The 16,714-nt window shown below is 39.4% G+C and overlaps 1 protein-coding gene across 1 annotated transcript in view; it reads left to right on the forward strand.

Annotated features, from left to right (window-relative positions):
- The window catches only part of COL15A1 (collagen type XV alpha 1 chain), a 116,341-nt gene extending 99,872 nt beyond the window's left edge, over nt 1-16,469 (forward strand). The window contains exons 29-38 of the mRNA XM_017738629.1: nt 2,534-2,583; nt 4,315-4,425; nt 5,786-5,930; nt 9,372-9,436; nt 10,414-10,542; nt 10,707-10,766; nt 11,965-12,024; nt 12,923-13,108; nt 14,107-14,222; nt 14,560-16,469. Of these exons, the coding sequence (XP_017594118.1) occupies nt 2,534-2,583; nt 4,315-4,425; nt 5,786-5,930; nt 9,372-9,436; nt 10,414-10,542; nt 10,707-10,766; nt 11,965-12,024; nt 12,923-13,108; nt 14,107-14,222; nt 14,560-14,776 (1,139 nt within the window). The 3' untranslated portion in view covers nt 14,777-16,469. The remainder of the gene's footprint in view (nt 1-2,533; nt 2,584-4,314; nt 4,426-5,785; nt 5,931-9,371; nt 9,437-10,413; nt 10,543-10,706; nt 10,767-11,964; nt 12,025-12,922; nt 13,109-14,106; nt 14,223-14,559) is intronic.
- The last annotated feature ends 245 nt before the right edge of the window (nt 16,470-16,714 follow it).

Genomic DNA, 16,714 nt, shown 5'->3' on the forward strand with positions numbered 1-16,714 from the left:
GGCTAAAAATAGCTGCTGGCTGTTAGAACTGGTGTTTTTGGCCTTGGAACCAGAGAACAAGTAAAAACACCTAAAAAAGGTATTAAAATACATCCAACGCATCTTAAAACACTTGTAAAAGTATACAGTAAACACAGGAAAGGTAACTCTTATGGTGTACAGGTGGTTTGAAGTTTGAAAGGAGAGCATTAAGTTGGGGATTTTTAACTGGGGAATTTTTAACTGGGAAGGATGCAACTTTCTTAATAAACCACTTTGAACAATTGAAAACACTGATAATGGAACTTGGTTTTTGTACCTGGGCTGATGGGTTAATTTTAAGATTCAATTTAAAAATATTTAACTCGAAATTAATTAATTAAAGCACTTAATATGCAAAGACCAAGCACAAATAGGGATTTCATGTATGACAGTTGCTATAACATATTTATAATAATTTTCCTTTAATGCATTGATAATAAGTATATAATCCCCATATGATAACTATATTAACTCCTCACTGTATCTACATGGATATTTCTGTCTTTGTTCCAAAGACATAGTTCTGTTGACTGAAGATGGTATCTTGGTTATTTTGAAGACAACATCTGTTTGTTGTAATAAAATCAATTTTCCTGTCTTGTCCTCATTAATTTTTATTCTGACACAACACCTTAAAATAAGCCATTAGCCATTTCCAGTCATCAATAAACTTGTCAAAAGAAGAAGCAAGAAACATTCCTAAACAGAAACGAAGAAAATTTTCTCTTCTGTGCTGGCTTATCCACCACAAGCCTCTCTGTGCCTTTTCAGGTTCTGTATTGAATGTAAATTAGTATCTTAGAAGTATTTTCTTGCCTATATCAGTTGATTTCAGGTGCTTCATAAGGAGAAGATTATGAGAGGATTGTGCTTATGATTTTGCTGTAAAACTGCAGCTAGGATGGCAAAAATAATGCAAGAATTCTGGTTAAACAGAAAACTCAATTCACTTTTCTACTAAAATAACAGTGATTCATTCATTTGCCAAGAAAATCCAATAGATTGACTGGCTCCAATGTTTTGTGAAGTTGAAGCATGTTGACTAAGACCAATTCTGTTGCTGCTCTAAAAAAATTCCTGTTTGATTTTTTGCTTAATGATGTAGTTGCTAAAACAGTCTTTCATACAAATCAGTTCTCTAGTTCTCACAGGTGTCTGCATAACCACTGACGGGGAAAATTTACAAGCCAGTAGTTGCATAATTAAAGTACAGGAATTTTTCAAAAAAGCTTTTCTAAGGGGCAGGAGGCTGAAATTCTTTCCACTATATCTGTTGAGTTCCAGCAACCAGAAAAGCTTTCTGAACCATGGTATTTGTCCATATAGTGGATTTATTTTTGTTTCTCACAAAATGTCACCTCTCCAACCTTATAAGCAGGGTCTATTAATTGATAACATGCAAAAATATGAAGCCAGAACAAAACGTGTGAGAGCAAACTCAGCAGACCTGGGCTACATGTACCTTATTCAGACCTGGACCACTTGCTGGTCATTCTAGAAAGGCCTCAGATAGTCCTCAGTGCAGAGGTTAATACTAAGCAACATCTGAGAAGAACACCCGACATTCCATTCCAGCTGTCCATTCCCTTCCCCTCACAAGGATCAAGGAGATGACTGCTGCAAGCTGTAATTGGTAGGGTTGGAATAAAATCCAAATATGTGCCATAATGAGAATACATTTCTGTCCCACAACATCTGCTTGATTTAATTTTATCTGAGGTGGTACACTGGGAAATGAGCCCTATATCTGGTGGAGGGTTGGGCCCAAAGTTCTCAAAAATTAATCAAAACACAATTGAAGGAAATGCATTGAACTGTTATGGGAAGCTGAAAAATAGTTTTTTTTCCCAAATGTGTACCAAGCAGATAGTATTTGAAGGCTTTTTGAACCTTTTATGCTGGCTTGATGGCTTTGGCTGACCAACATTGGCAGACAACGCAGGTGGTGTAACAATTGAATCTGATGTTGGTTTTCATGGCAGAAAAATGTCAAGGAAGAGTTATTATACAATTGGCAGCACAGCAGCAACACTTTTCTCTTTTTCTCTTGTTAGCTCTGGCACTGTCTTTGCAAGAAAGATCACACATCTACTGATGGATCACCCCACTACCAGTAAAACATATGAAAAGCTTCTCTTTTACCATGGCTTCCATCAAAGGCGTTATGGATGCTTCTCTTTCACCCCTCTTCCCAGCTGCTATGTTTTCAGAAAACTGGGAATTTTTCCTATTTGAGCCTTCTTTGCTTCTAATTTTTCTGAAATCCCAATCAGATTCAGAAGTTATTAAGGTGGAGGAGTGACAGACAAGATAGGGCACAGACAAGATAGGATGTGTAAGTCTTGCTTTGTTAGGTAGCCAAACTAAATGTATCTGTTTGATCTAAAGGTTAATGCCATTATTGTAAATAGTTTTCCTTTAAACTCCTAAACCAGTAATACCCTCAGCAGTGCTTTTAAAAGGAAAATTACAGATAATTATTGTGCTTTACTGTATTTTCTTCATTTTTCAGGTCCACCTCTGCCTCCATCATATTTCAGCCACTTTATTAATAGCATAAAGGTAATTATATCCCATTTGTGTCTGAGTTCTGTTAAGCTTTTTTTGAAGTGTACTTTGCTATAAATTAAGCACAAACCTATGCAACATGGTGAAATACGCAAATATAAGAGCATCAGCAAATACAAGTTACATTAATTTCTTGAACTCCAGCTGCATAGGCAAGTTTTTTACAAGTGTAGAGATAGCAGTTGTCAGAGGTCTATAAAGATTACTTTTGAGAGAAACTTTATTACTGAGGCTTTTTACCTTCCTAGTGGTAGTAAAGTGAGTCATAATTCACTGTTACCTAACATATCTGCCTTAAATGAATGCTTTTGTTTCCATGCCAGCTCAGGTAAAAGACATCCATTATCTAAAGGGCTTCTAGAACACTAGGTGAGGGGAAAGGGGAGTGAAAATAGCTTCCGTGTCATGTTATTTATCTTTTAAGCACACTGAATGAAATTAAATTATGGAAACTACTTTTCCTGGAAGCTCTTACAATGAAGTATACCCATACTTTGATTTGTTTGGTCTCTCTCTGTTCCATTATTCTCTTGACCACTTCAAGTGACAATAAATAATAACAATCTAATATTATTTTAAATGTTTTTGAGTGAATAAGAGTCTTTATCAGTAGAAAAACTGAAAAAAAATTGAATCAAGTTCTCATTGAAAGATGCTACCAAAAGTGTTGTGCTGATAGAGTCTTGGAAGGACTCTTAGAGCTGCCTGGTTTTAGGATTTTGTTTCTGCTTGGCAGAGTACACCCAAGTTATTCTGATGGCATAAAGTGTCCTGTGTATCAGCGAAGCTGATATGGTTTCTTCGACCTTATAATGTAATGTCTGTAGCTTTACAGATTTAGCTGTCAAGAACTCATTTTTCGTCTAGTCCTTCAATTCCCCAAAAAGGCCTGGCATAAAGAAACCTTTTGAGTCATGTTTACTGGGAATCTAAAAGACTAAAAGTCCTCTGGCTGTCTGCAGATACCTGCCATTCTTGCTTTGCCCTTTGCCTCTTCTATCCACAGGTTTATTTCTCAGAAACATGAAAAAGGTAGACCAAAAAAAAAAGAAAAATTGAAGGGGGGAAAAAGCAGACAAACAGAAAAAAATAATGTGAGGAGGAATGTATAAATGCTGTGGCTCATCTTGCACAGACAGATAATAATATAGTACGTAAATGTTTCTTCTTACCTATTGCTCTGCTTCCCAAACTAACTGATAATCAGTGATGCAGAGCAGAAGACATGCAGTTAAAAGTGTCTACAGTTCTGTGTGGTGTCCCTTCTGTTATCCTGGTACACATCCCCATCCTGCTCTGTTCATTTTTTCACATACTTTCAAATAGCTGCCCAATCGATGACAATCTTGCTTTGCTTTTTCCTTGGTGATGGAGGAAAGCACAAAGCCAGGCTTTTATGCTCCCTCCAACTCTCTCTTTGCCTCCAGCTACAGCGCTGAACAAGGTTTTGCTGGGCAGAATAGCAGGAAACAGCAACAGAGGCATTTTCTCTGCCTCCACCTAATCACACCTCCCCTAGCCTTTGCCCTGAGAGAGCCTTGCAGCCTCAATAGAGAAAGCATTCCTTTTTCATCCCATATCACAGAAGAAGAAAGTGATGTTAAAAACATTTCAAGCAGGTGTTTTCTTTATCAAACTCAGAGATTTCATGTAAATTTAAAAGTTCAGTGCATTGTGTTCTCATTTCACTTCAGCTCAACGTTTTAAAATGTATTTTCTTCGAAGGGTGAAAAAGGAGACAATGGAGTCACTGGTGTAAAAGGAGAAAAGGGAGAACCAAATGGCGGGTTTTTTCTAACAGGACCTCCTGGACCACCGGGAAGACCGGGATTAATTGTGAGTCATGCAAGTTGCAGAATGGGAATATTTGTCACTACCCACTTAGAATTAATTTAGAAGACACTAAAAAGAGACAAACATCAGGATTGCTAGGAACTATATAAAAACTTACATGTTAAGCATTAGGTGAATAGGAGAGAACTGCATTGAGCATAAACATGGACACTTCACTGTTGTGCATAGAATTGCTCTGCTATGAAATACTGATGTAATGTTGTGCTCAGCTGTCTCATATATCTACACTGGTATGTAGACCATTCTATTAATAGCATTACAAATCAAAGCATCTTATATAGTTTGTGATGCTACTACTTGCGCCCCCGTAAATACCAAAATAGGCCATATAAAGTTAGTCAGAGGCTGACTTGAAAGTTACTGGCCATCTAAATAATTAATCCTATTTTCCTAGTAATCCAAAAACATGAATGAAGAGACCAGTGTGTAGCCATCTGGATCATTTCTATAAAATTCAGCCACTCTCTACTGTCTACCTTTTAATTTTATCTTCTGGCAATTGCCACCACAGCTGCTTTGGAATAAAATGCACTAATTCTTTGGAAACAAGTTTATCCCTGACATCTGGCAACAAATATGTGCATTGCATTCCTGTATTGCCATTTCTGTGTCAAGAACCATGAATGAGTGGGCCACAGCTGAGGATGAAGTGTCAGGTTAGCAAGACCACCCTCAAAAATCCCCCTGGTTCTATTCCACATTGCTGAGAACCATGTCCCTGTTCAGAAACTGTTCTACTGGCAAGAAGGAGCTGAACAGCACAGCTGAGCTCCAAGGTCCAATGTTCCATGTCTGAAGGATGGTGTGAGCATGGGGAGCACAAGCCCTCCTCAGTCAGGCTGAGGACACGCTGCTAAACTGGAAATGAAGAGAGTTGGAGCCTTTTTATTCTGCAAGTCTGGCAGCTGGAGAGGTTAAGGGCTAACGTGATCACAGGAGGGAGAAGACAGCACTCGTCATGAGGTGTACACCCTGCACAGACATATTTCACATTAAAGTTTTCCACAAACTCTCTGAGCCCATCAAAGCAAGCAGTCTCAGCGTGAGCAGAGTAGAGATCCAGGACTTTGAGAGCACTGTTGAGAGTTTTGCAGCTATCAGCTGCTCAGGGATAGGTATGAGAATTTTCAGAAAGCTTTCTGAAATTTAAATCCTTGACTTTAATTCAATATGTGGTTAAATTTTCCTTTTCCATTATACCCATGCCTCCTTGGAGAAAATTACAGACTCATGTCTAAATGGCAGTGTAATGACAGGCATTTGGTAAATGTTGCCACCAGAAATGATGGCCCTGCAGCAGTGAAACCAATACATTCAAGGAAATACTTTTCATCACTGGCAGGGACCAAAAGGGGACTCAGTTGTCGGACCCAGAGGACCTCCAGGGTTACCTGGCCTACCTGGCTTACCAGGTTATGGAAAAATTGGACCTCCTGGCCCACCTGGACCACCTGGACCACCAGGCCCCCCTGCAATATATGGCTCAGGTGAGCTTTTCCCTGCATAGGTGAGTGTACAGCCATGTGCGCACAACCCACACATCACCAATTCTTTCACACCTGGCAGGTTGTCCCACCTGCCCACCCTCTCTGCATATCTGAATCAGGTTGTTCCCTGCTCTCCTCCTGCCCTCCACCAATTTCTCCTGGGGTTGAGTTGGAACTAAGAGCACGAAAGGGACAATTTCTCTGCAGACAGTTTCCACTGACTAGTGCCAGGGCAGTGCTATTGCGTGAAAGATCTTGCTGTGGCTCGGAGGAAATCTGCATAGCAGAGACAGGTTACTTTGAGAAAAGCTTTGCAAAATCCATCAAATTGAGCAGCTGGCTAAATTTGGGCCAAAACACTCTTGTTGTGGGGAATGGAATTAAATCCAGCTGGTGGCCATCACAAGGGGTTTTTCTCAGGGCTCAGTATTGAGTCCAGACCTATCCAATATCAATTATCTTGGGTAGGGGATCAAATGCACCTTTTAGTGAGTTTGCCCCCAAGTTGGGCAGGAAGGTTGGTCTGCTGAAAGGTTCTGCAGATGGATCTGGACAGACTGAACCAATGGGCCAAGGCCAACTGTATGAGAGTTGGCAAGGCAAAGTGCCAGGTCCTGCCCTTGGGTAACAACCACCCCAGGCAGCTCCACAGGATGGGGACAGAGTGGCTGGAAAGTGGCCCAGCAGAAAAGGCCCTGGGGGTGCTGATTGGCTGCTGTTGAACATGAGCCAGCAGTGCCCAGGTGGCCAAGAAGGCCAGTGGTATCCTGGCCTGTATCAGCAGTAGTGTGGCCAGCAAGACCAGGGCAGTGATCAACCCTGTACCTGGCGCTGGTGAGGCCACACCTCGAGTGCTGTGTCCAGTTCTGGGCCCCTCACTACAAGATCAACATTGAGGTGATGGAGTGTGTCCAGAGAAGGGCAACGAAGCTGGGGAAGGGTCTGGAGCACAAGTCCGATGAGGAGTGGCTGAGGGAGCTGGGGGTGTTTAGTCTGGAGAACAGGAGACTCGGGAGACCTTAGCACTCTACAAAAGCCTAAAAGGAGGATGTAGCCAGGTGGGACAGTCTCTTCTCCCAGGCAACAAACAACAGTAATAGAGGAAATGGCCTCAAGTTGTACCAGGGGAAGTTTAGACTGGATATTAGAAATTTTTTTTCACCTAAAGGATTGCCACTGGAGCAGGCTGCCCAGGGAAGTGGTTAAGTCACCATCCCTGGAAGTGTAACCCTGGCACTTAGGGACATGTTTTAGTAGTAGACTTTGCAGTGCTGGGTGTCACTGATGATCTTAAGGGTCTTTTCCAACCCAAGTGCTTCTCTCATTCTCTGATCAAAGGGCAGTACCCATGGTAGAGTTTAGGTCTAGAATGAGACTGCTGGAGAACTGCTCCTGAAAACTAGTTGCTATGCAAATGCTGAATAGAAATGAAACTTTAGGTTGCTTACTCTGCCTTTAATGGTTTTCAACTTACTGGGTTAGAAAAGGAGCAAAATGTGCCACAAATAGTCACATCAAGAAGGAATTTTGAAAACAAGGTGATATCAAAGGGAGTATGTGGCTAGAAATCAAGTGTCACTGTTCAAGACATTTGTGCTTTTGACTCCTTTTGGGTCACAAGTTTCCTAGTGACAAGCCTCATACTGTTAATGTCCAGCCTTGGGTTCTGGTGGATGGGGTCCTGGGCTCCTCTGACATTACTTGGCAGGTATGCCTGAGAAAATGACTGATTCCTCCCTCTAGGAACTGTGACCAGCATGGCAATCCAGCCAGGTAAAACCAGAGGAGACCATTCCTTAATCTCATCTGAAGATGGTTTCCTAGCAGAAAGGGAGTAACACAGATCTGTTCTTCCTAAAGTTTCAACAGGTCTAGCAAATACAGATCTCTGTTCCTGAGAACTAACAATTAGCCTGTTTTACCATAAGAGCTGTACCTCCAGTATACTAGTTTGGGGAGAAAATATCTCTGTCTTCAATTTGCTCTCTCCAGGTATTTCTTGAACCTGGTCAGCCTTGTTTATACAGCAGGTGAGATTTCCAATCTGTCATCCAGTCAATATTATTAAATTAGTGTCTATCAGAAGTATTCATCCTCTGAATAATATTTGAGAAAGAAAAAATTCTTAATATGTTCAACATTGGAACATAGGTTTTATGTGAATCAGCCCCTGATCATCACGATATGGACAGATCCACAGCATCCATGAAGGTCATAAAGGTCTTCAGGCCTTTTCCTGTGTAATTTATATTAAGCACTTCTGGATATTAGCTAAGAGACCCAGTCAGACAAAACAAATTATTAGTAGTATTTCATCCCTATACTTTCATTTATGCTCTCTGCCATTAGTCTTCATCATCCTCCTACACATTATGCTCTTTGCTTTGTAAAAAGGTTCTTTAGGCAACGCACATTTTACTAAATGTTAAGAACAGATGCTTATTTATTTCCTATCTTCAAGGCTCAGTTATCTCTTTTAAAGCTATTACTATCTAAAATTATGAAGTTCACATACTGTAGTATGGGGTTCACATATTGTAATATGGGGAAAGAGGAATAGCTTATCTGCAGGTAAGTAGCTCTAAACACTTCTGAGAACTGGCCCCCTTCCCCCTGCCATTGGCATGAAGGACCTGCTCTGGAGTATCCTTGCAAATGCCTCAGCACATAGATTCTACAGTTTGTAAAAGGTGATTTCAAGGCTCCTCTGGGTTTCACAAAAACCAACAAGCGAGGTCCTTGTGTAGAAGCTCCTTCTTACAAACAGCTTCAAAGGTCCATTACCATGCCATGCACTTGCACAAAATGCATGCTTTCAGTCTTCCATATCTTTGAATCTTTCCTGCCTTAAAAGAAAGAAGTTTTTACTCCAGAAAATGGCTCAAGGAGAAGAAATTTGCTTTTGGAGTAGACACAGATAGTAGGTGGTGTGGACTACATTCTTAGAAGTCCAAGTTCATACCCTCGAAGAATTCTTCTTCACTTTGAAACATAAGCTAAGCTTACACGTGAATTTTTCATCTAAGGAAAAGTAAATTTTTATTTGCCTTTAGAGCAAAAGATGTAATTACTCCCTCAAAGCTTATATGGGCAGGAGCAAAAAGTTCTTCCTCTTCCACATGCAGAAGAACTAGCCAGCAGAAGAGCATTCTGGTCAGCTTAAGTGGGTCTGGTTCTTCATTTGCAGTTTCTACAACAGATTGCAATCTGTGGGCCTTAACATCCCAAAACAACAGAGAAAAGACTGTTTCATCATTGCTTCTAAAAAAATCCTTAGAATGTATTTTCTGTAGTTGACTTGAGCTATTCAGGACACGACTATGGCTATTTAAAACTTCCACTGCTCCTGGACACCACCACTAAGTTCTTTCTTTATGTCACTCACATTTTTTCTCAAAAAAGATGACCTTCAGCATGTATTGTATGCTTATTTTATTTTAGCAGCTGCAATGCCTGGGCCACCAGGTCCTCCTGGAGAGCCAGGGTCACCTGCCACCAGGAATCTGGTAAGAGAGCAAAATAAGGAAGTTTGCTATAGAAAATTTTCTTCAAGACTTTTGGTGGTCACTGGTAGCACTGAAAGAGGAGAGAAAGTTCCATCCTGTGTTTCTATTTATTACAATGTTTTATAAACCACATAATTTTGAGATGCAAACTGTAGATTTCCCTAGAAAATCTAAAAATCATTGTGCCAGAGAATATCTGTAATTTTTTTTCCTTTTCTTACATTATGAAACAAATCAAAATTGGATCCAAGATATCCATGAAGAAAAAAAACCAGCTAAGACAGAAGTCTTAGTAATTTCTAAATTAAGAATTCATAGTTTCTGGGGGAAAAAAAACAACTAAACAAACAAACAAACCACCCCAAAAAACCCCTATTCAAGCTAGCAGAGGGCATTCATTGCAATTCTCAGGGGAGAAACAAATGTTCAAAGACTTGTGCCCCAGGACCAAAGACTGTAGTTGCAGGCTGGGAGCTACTCTCTCAGATAGAAGGTCCAAGCTTACTTAGGTCAAAACTAAGATTAAAAAAATGTACAAATCTATAGTAGGGTCTGCATTATTCATAAAGTACTAATATGCTTTCTGACAATGAGGAAATGAGAAAAAAAATGTGGAAGAATTTACACTTTCCTGAAACTTGCCCCAATTTTAACCTACTGTAGTTCTCTTCTGAACTCTGCCATTTTGACCTAGGATGCTAAATTGTAGCAGTGCAATGATCTTCACTCTGCACAAAATTTGTACAAAATTGCTCTAGTTCTACTAGAATCCACAGAATGATGATGCTGGTATGCCAAAGTAGCAAGATACTTACATTACTGAATATGAATCCCTTATGGATTAAATTACATAAAACTGACATTATGAGCATTTCCTGCAGAAGAGGTCTTGACATTTATGTGTCCAAATGAGACTACTTAACTTGCAAAATGTTTTGTGTGTCTGATGAAGTATGTTTCATTTTCCTATTTGACAGGTTACGACGTTCCAAAACATTGAGGGTATGTTGGAAAAAGTTCACTATGTAGCAGAAGGTACACTAATCTATCTGAGGGAAACCAGTGAGGTTTTTATCCGTGTTCGAAATGGATGGAGAAAATTGCAGGTACTACTGCACTACATCCTAATCTTTTCCAACTCCCTTCCTCACAATGAAACTGAGGGAGATATTTTTACAGAGGAGGAGAAGTGTGGGTGCAACTCCTTTTTTTGAGTTCAGAAGCTCCTGGTGATATGGTTTTGTTCTACTCTCCTTTTTGGTTCTTTCAGCTTGGTGAGCTAATTCCTATCCCTGCTGACAGTCTTCCTCCTCCAGCCATATCAAGCCATGTAAGTACAAAATATTGGACCATAAAAAACTGAGTCTAGATGCATGATACACTTGGCAGAAGCTGTATGCAGATCTCTGCACAATGTGATTTTCCACTGAGATTTGTCAGTTTGAAATAAGCATCCTACCACTACATAAGCTTGCAAATTGATTTGCTTGGACAGTCATCTGTTTCCTGTATCTTCTGAGACTCCAAACACTATGGAGACAAAGCCACATTTACAAAAAGCAGAACAAGTAAGTTGCCCACAAAAAACCAAAAGAAACCAACCAAACAAAAACACAATGAACAAACAAAACCAAACAAAACAAAAAAAAAGGAAAAAAAGCCAACACCACCAAAAAAAAAAAAAAAACCAAAAACAGAAGAGAACAAACAAACGAAAAACAAACAAACAAAAAATCACAAACCCACAGAATTCTGTTTCATAATCCTGGAATCAGTCATATCAAGCCCTGATTCCCTTCAAGATTTTCTTTGAAAGGTTATAGCCCTGTATTCAGAGTACCATAATCATCACCTGAATGTAGCTTACCCTGCAGCATGCAGAGGGTGTACTCTAAAGCCTCAGTTGTTAGTTTGGACCCGACCCCATTCTGCAAGTTATTGTACCAACCTGCATGTGAACATGCTGTCTGTCCCAAAAAATTGCAGGAGAATGAAAACCAAGAAGTGACAAAGGGAATAGAGAAAGGTTTTGTTGATGACAGGTTAATTTGTCTGCTGAGAAAATGAAAGGGCAAGAGAGTGCTTGGAAGGAGCAGCGAGAAGGAAGACGGCCAGAAAGAAATAAAAAACAGTTAGAGTAGGTCAAGAAGAAATTCACCTAGCACACTGGCAAAATGTCTAGACCTCATGTTATCAGAAGTTGTCTGCAGCCTCCAGTTGACACCACTTGAGTTTCCCATCTGCTACAGCTGGTGGCTTGTTACTCATACTTGCCATAACTAGGGAAGAAAACTTTGCTTCTCCCAAAACAATTAACCGCGTTGAGAAGTGTTTCCACCCATTACATTTTCTGTTTTCACATCCTCCTTACCCTTTCAGTTTTGATTTTCCTCAACTGCTCTTCTGCTCCTACCAAGAGCAGACTGCTTTCATGCAGGACTCCAGTGATGCAGTGATTAAATTTTATTTTAAAAATTACTGAGTGTCTAAAATTCTGATTTTTTTTTTTGCTTGTGTTCAAATAACAGGGATTTCAGTCTATTCCAGCACTGAGACCAATATCAAATATGAACAATGGAAAACCAGCAGTAAGTATGAGATCTGTATTGCAGCTGCAGAGCTGTGCTTTGTAATGTGATAGTTTGCATCTTGAGGGACAGCTGTGATATTTGCTCTTCAAACTCAGAGATTTTACTTCAGAAATTTACAAATACACTTCTTTAACTTGTTTAGACATCTCAGACACAATTTGAAATTCTTCCCTCCAGATCTGTTTTCATCATCCCATCTCAAAGAAAAAAAATCCTGACTCTGAGTTAGGAATACCTCTTCACTTAGTGATTGAATCTACAACACAGAGTAACTTCTAAGCTAACAATAGTGTAACAATTAAATAATTAAAATATTCATTACAATATTTTCAAACTTCATGGTGCTGCTTGGCCTAGATAGACACTTTAGAACCTAAGCCTTTATTTAAAAGACTTTAAAATATTTAGACAAAGAAAGCAAGGTAACTGAGTTATATCTAAAAAATTAAACCAAAGAGAAAAAAAAAAGCAAGAATGTAAATTAGTTCATGCATCTATGCTGCTTGACCTAAGCATGCTACTTCTTGTATTTTTAAATGGTATCTAGTCACTTCTTACTACTTTTTTCAATGTTTGTAGGATTTGGGATTTTGTTCATGTGGAAACTCCAAGACTTTCGATTAAAAATATTAGCTGCTTTTAAAAGATTTTTATTTTTAGGAGTATATAATCTTCATGGTTTCCTTAATGTTGAAAGATAAATTGGTATATCTCCTAAGGGTTTCATGGCTCTGAGAAATGTAATGTTATGGCAACAAATAACTTTCATACCTGTTATGAAGGGTACATGTTCTGTACCGGCAGGAGGAGGGGGCACAGTTTTATTTCCAATATATGTCTTCCTAGTGTCATAAACTTTTTCTAAAATGGTGCCTTTTCTTCTTTTTTCTTCCAGTTACATCTGGTGGCTTTGAACTTCCCACTGTCTGGTGACATGCGAGCAGATTTTCAGTGTTTTCGGCAGGCCCAGCTTGCGGGTTTGACATCTACCTATAGAGCCTTCCTCTCATCGCACTTGCAAGATCTGGCCACAGTTGTCAGAAAAACAGACCGACACCATTTGCCAATAGTCAATCTTCAGGTAAAAATGGGTACTCAGCGCTTGCTTTTTTAGGATAGGCTGTAGGTTCCCCAAAAATCTTGGAAAATAGCAAAGGCACCAAGTTTCAGCCCAAACTGCATTTTATAAAGAAGCAGCTTTGCTTTGTACTTCACAGTCAGATTCAAGAAACAAAAAAGTAGTGATGAAGTAGAAAACTACTGAGTTATTATGTTCTACTTTTTAGTGTGATCATAGGATAAAATACCTATTTTTCTCATTTCTAAGAAAAATGCAAATTCTGTGCTTAGGAATGATGTTGGATATATCCCAATGAAACAGAGAGGAGAGTCTAGAGCATGAGTCATTTTGTGGTCTCACATAAACAGACACACTCTCAAACTGAGGAAAACAAACCACGTCTTTGTAGCATTGGCTGGCTCCCAGAACAAGCGGCCAAAGAAACCTACAGGAATAACACATGATGCTTGGAACATGTTGAACGGATGCTGCTCTGAAGTGCATGCAAACAGAGAGCCTTGAGAGAAATTTGTGAAGACAATATTGTTTCAACTTTGACTGGAAAAACTCAAAAGCAGTTCGAGAGGAAGCCAAATGCAAAGGTTTTGCCCTGAACATTTACAACACTTTTCACAAAACTGTGACTGCAACTGAAGTTCCAGTACAAGTTATGTCTGTATTTTCTCTACTGGTGCAGTAGTTATAAGCAATTTTTCAAACAATGCCTTCAGAGGAAAAGGACAGGAGATGATCAAGCTGAATTTTTGAAGCAACAATAGAACAGAGAGACAACTTTGAGGCAAAGGCACAGGCCAGAAAGCTATTTGCATAGAGATGACAGATGAGACAAGTTTGTTCAGGAACATTATGCAGAAACTGATGTGAAAGATGAAATCACAAGTGTCCTTAAGTACAGATCTAATTTTCAATTTACAGATAAGTCTATAAAGGTAGACTTGGGATTTGATGTAGATTTGGGATTAGTTTAGTTTGTAAAAGTGGCTTTGAAATTTTAACAGGGAGAAACCCTTTTCAGTAACTGGGAATCTATATTTGATGGAAATGGTGGACAATTCAACATTCACGTTCCAATATACTCCTTTGATGGGAGGAACATCATGACTGATTCATCTTGGTGAGTTTGCATTACCATTTATGTTTCATATGTTACATATAAGGGGGTTTTTTCTACTTTTACCAGATAGTAATAGAAATAGTAGCAGTATCTTGGGGTACTAGACATGATAAAAATTTCCCACTTTCTTTATGCCATTTTCTTTGCCATTTCTGATAGTCTAGAAATGGGGTATCAGCTTATGTTCTCCTTTCCCTGTCTTCTTTCTGTCTTCATCTTTACCTAACCACTCTTTGCTTCAAGCACAAGGAATGTGGATCACCACACGTATAGGTGTGCATCTGAATAAAGCAAAAGAGACTTTTCCAGTAAATAACTTCTTAATGTTACCTTTCAGGCCTCAAAAGGTAATATGGCACGGTTCAACTGCAAATGGGATCCGACTGGTTAGCAACTACTGTGAAGCCTGGCACACAGCTGGTGTGGGAGCTACGGGACAAGCATCGCCGCTGAACACAGGGAAGCTTCTTGACCAGAAAGTATATAGCTGTAATAATCAGTTTATTGTTCTCTGTATCGAAAACAGTTTTGTATCTGATCCCCAAGGAAAATAATTCACCTGCTGCACATAGGAATATTCCATTTGACGACAGAAAAAGCTGACACTGAAATTTCATTTGTAATGATGTAAATATTTTAATTTTTGTAATTGCACATTTCAGGAAAAAAATAGCCAGAGAAAACATACCTCAGCACAAACCACATTCCAGTCAGGTGGAACATCCAGTGCACACATGGCTGGCTTAAAGCCCTTCCTTCCACTTGAACCCCATGCGGTTCGAACTTTGCCAACAGTTAACTCATGTTCCTCTGCCTGAGCTGGAGGTCACCTAAGGGCATGAGTCGAGTGTGGTCTGTGAGGAACATGCAGTAGCCTGCCTTGTAAGCAGTAGGGCTCAGCAAGGCTGCTGCTGCTGCTTCACAGCTGAGAAGCTGCATGCTCCGTGCTCTCCTTTTCACTTGCATAGATTTTGAATACCTAAGGCACCGTTCATATATACTCATGTATACAGCAAATACTGGGAGGCTCTTATGCCTCACAGAGCTTGCATTTGCAAAACAAAGCTTTAAGAACAAAGGTGCTCACCTCCTCTGAGTTTTAGTGGAAGCCGAGTACCTGATTCCTGCAAGCTTGTACGGATCTCAGCCTGGTGGTTACACAGAAATATAGCAGCTCTCACATCTTATTTCAGCTTTTCTCTTTGCAGATTCTAGGCGTAGGACTTTATGCAGGAGGAGTGAATTTCACGTAAGACAAAATCTGGCCTTTATTTTGGTGCTATTGTTACCAGGATACCTGAAAGCAATGTTAATAGAAAACATCCTGTTTAACTGGTAGAACTGAGCAAAGAAATGCAGACAAATGAACCACCTGACCTTTATTTATTTCATTGCATATTAGAGGAAGTTGTTTCCTTTTGTGTCAGACTGACGAATTAAATATGTCTGCCCTGGTTTCTTTAAAATAGGTTCTACACTGTTATCCCACTAAGTTATATGTAAACTGATTTTCCTTTTTGTGAATTTACCCTTCTGGCATTCACATAATTAAAGAATTGTTAATATAAAATAACTGCAACAATTATAGGAATGATCAGGAAATGGTAATATTCTTCACTAACAGTATCATCAAAATATCTGAAGTCTTTTGCTGATATATTTGTCTACTGTATACTTTATACAATGTATTTACTTATGTTTTATCAGGCAGTGACTGTGGAGGTCAAACTCCACATTATCCTTTTTTTAAAGATTTAAATGAGAATCCGTGTGGGAAATACATGTTCATTTGCTGACAAATAGAGTGTTAAATAACTAGAAGCTTTTGTCAACAAACAAAAGCAAATCACGCTTACAATACTAAAATGATGTAATTATATAACTAAATATTTTGAAATCCAGCTTTATTTTTCTGATTGATTATAAAAGCTTATTTCCCAGGGTCAGCTGAATGATATCTTCATTTTTTTCTGGAAAAGTAAAAAATGTAAATTACTCCATTAATACAACATGGTAATAAGGCAAAAGCTATTTGTATTACATTTAAAATGTATGCATAACAATTCACTGCACTCATTTATAGTCGACTTTCCTAAAATACTGAGCACGCTTGTGCCAAATTCCTCCAGTTCACAGAGCTGGAAGAGTTATTTATGTACAGCAGGGTTTCACTCTGAGTCACAGAAGGTTCAAGAGGGGGAAATAAAGTGCTCTTACCTGCTTCAAGCAGGAACCATCTACTTTTAATCCTTTACGGGCCAGTGTGGTCTTTGCTTGCAGCCAGTCATCCACATCAGTCCCTACTCTTCCTCTCCTGAGCTTGAGCAACCCTCGGGGAGTGGGCTATCTCTTTGCCTGGAGTTGCAGTGACAAGAGGTGGTGGGGCCATGGGATCACACAGAAGAGCTCTGTGAAAGCGGACGAGAGAAGACTAATGAAAACATGCAGGTTTTAGAAGATACTGAACTGGAGTTTAAGTTGGGTCCAGCAAA

The sequence above is a fragment of the Corvus brachyrhynchos genome, unplaced genomic scaffold (assembly GCF_000691975.1).
Source record: "Corvus brachyrhynchos isolate BGI_N302 unplaced genomic scaffold, ASM69197v1 scaffold146, whole genome shotgun sequence".
NCBI classification, from domain to species: Eukaryota; Metazoa; Chordata; class Aves; order Passeriformes; family Corvidae; genus Corvus; species Corvus brachyrhynchos.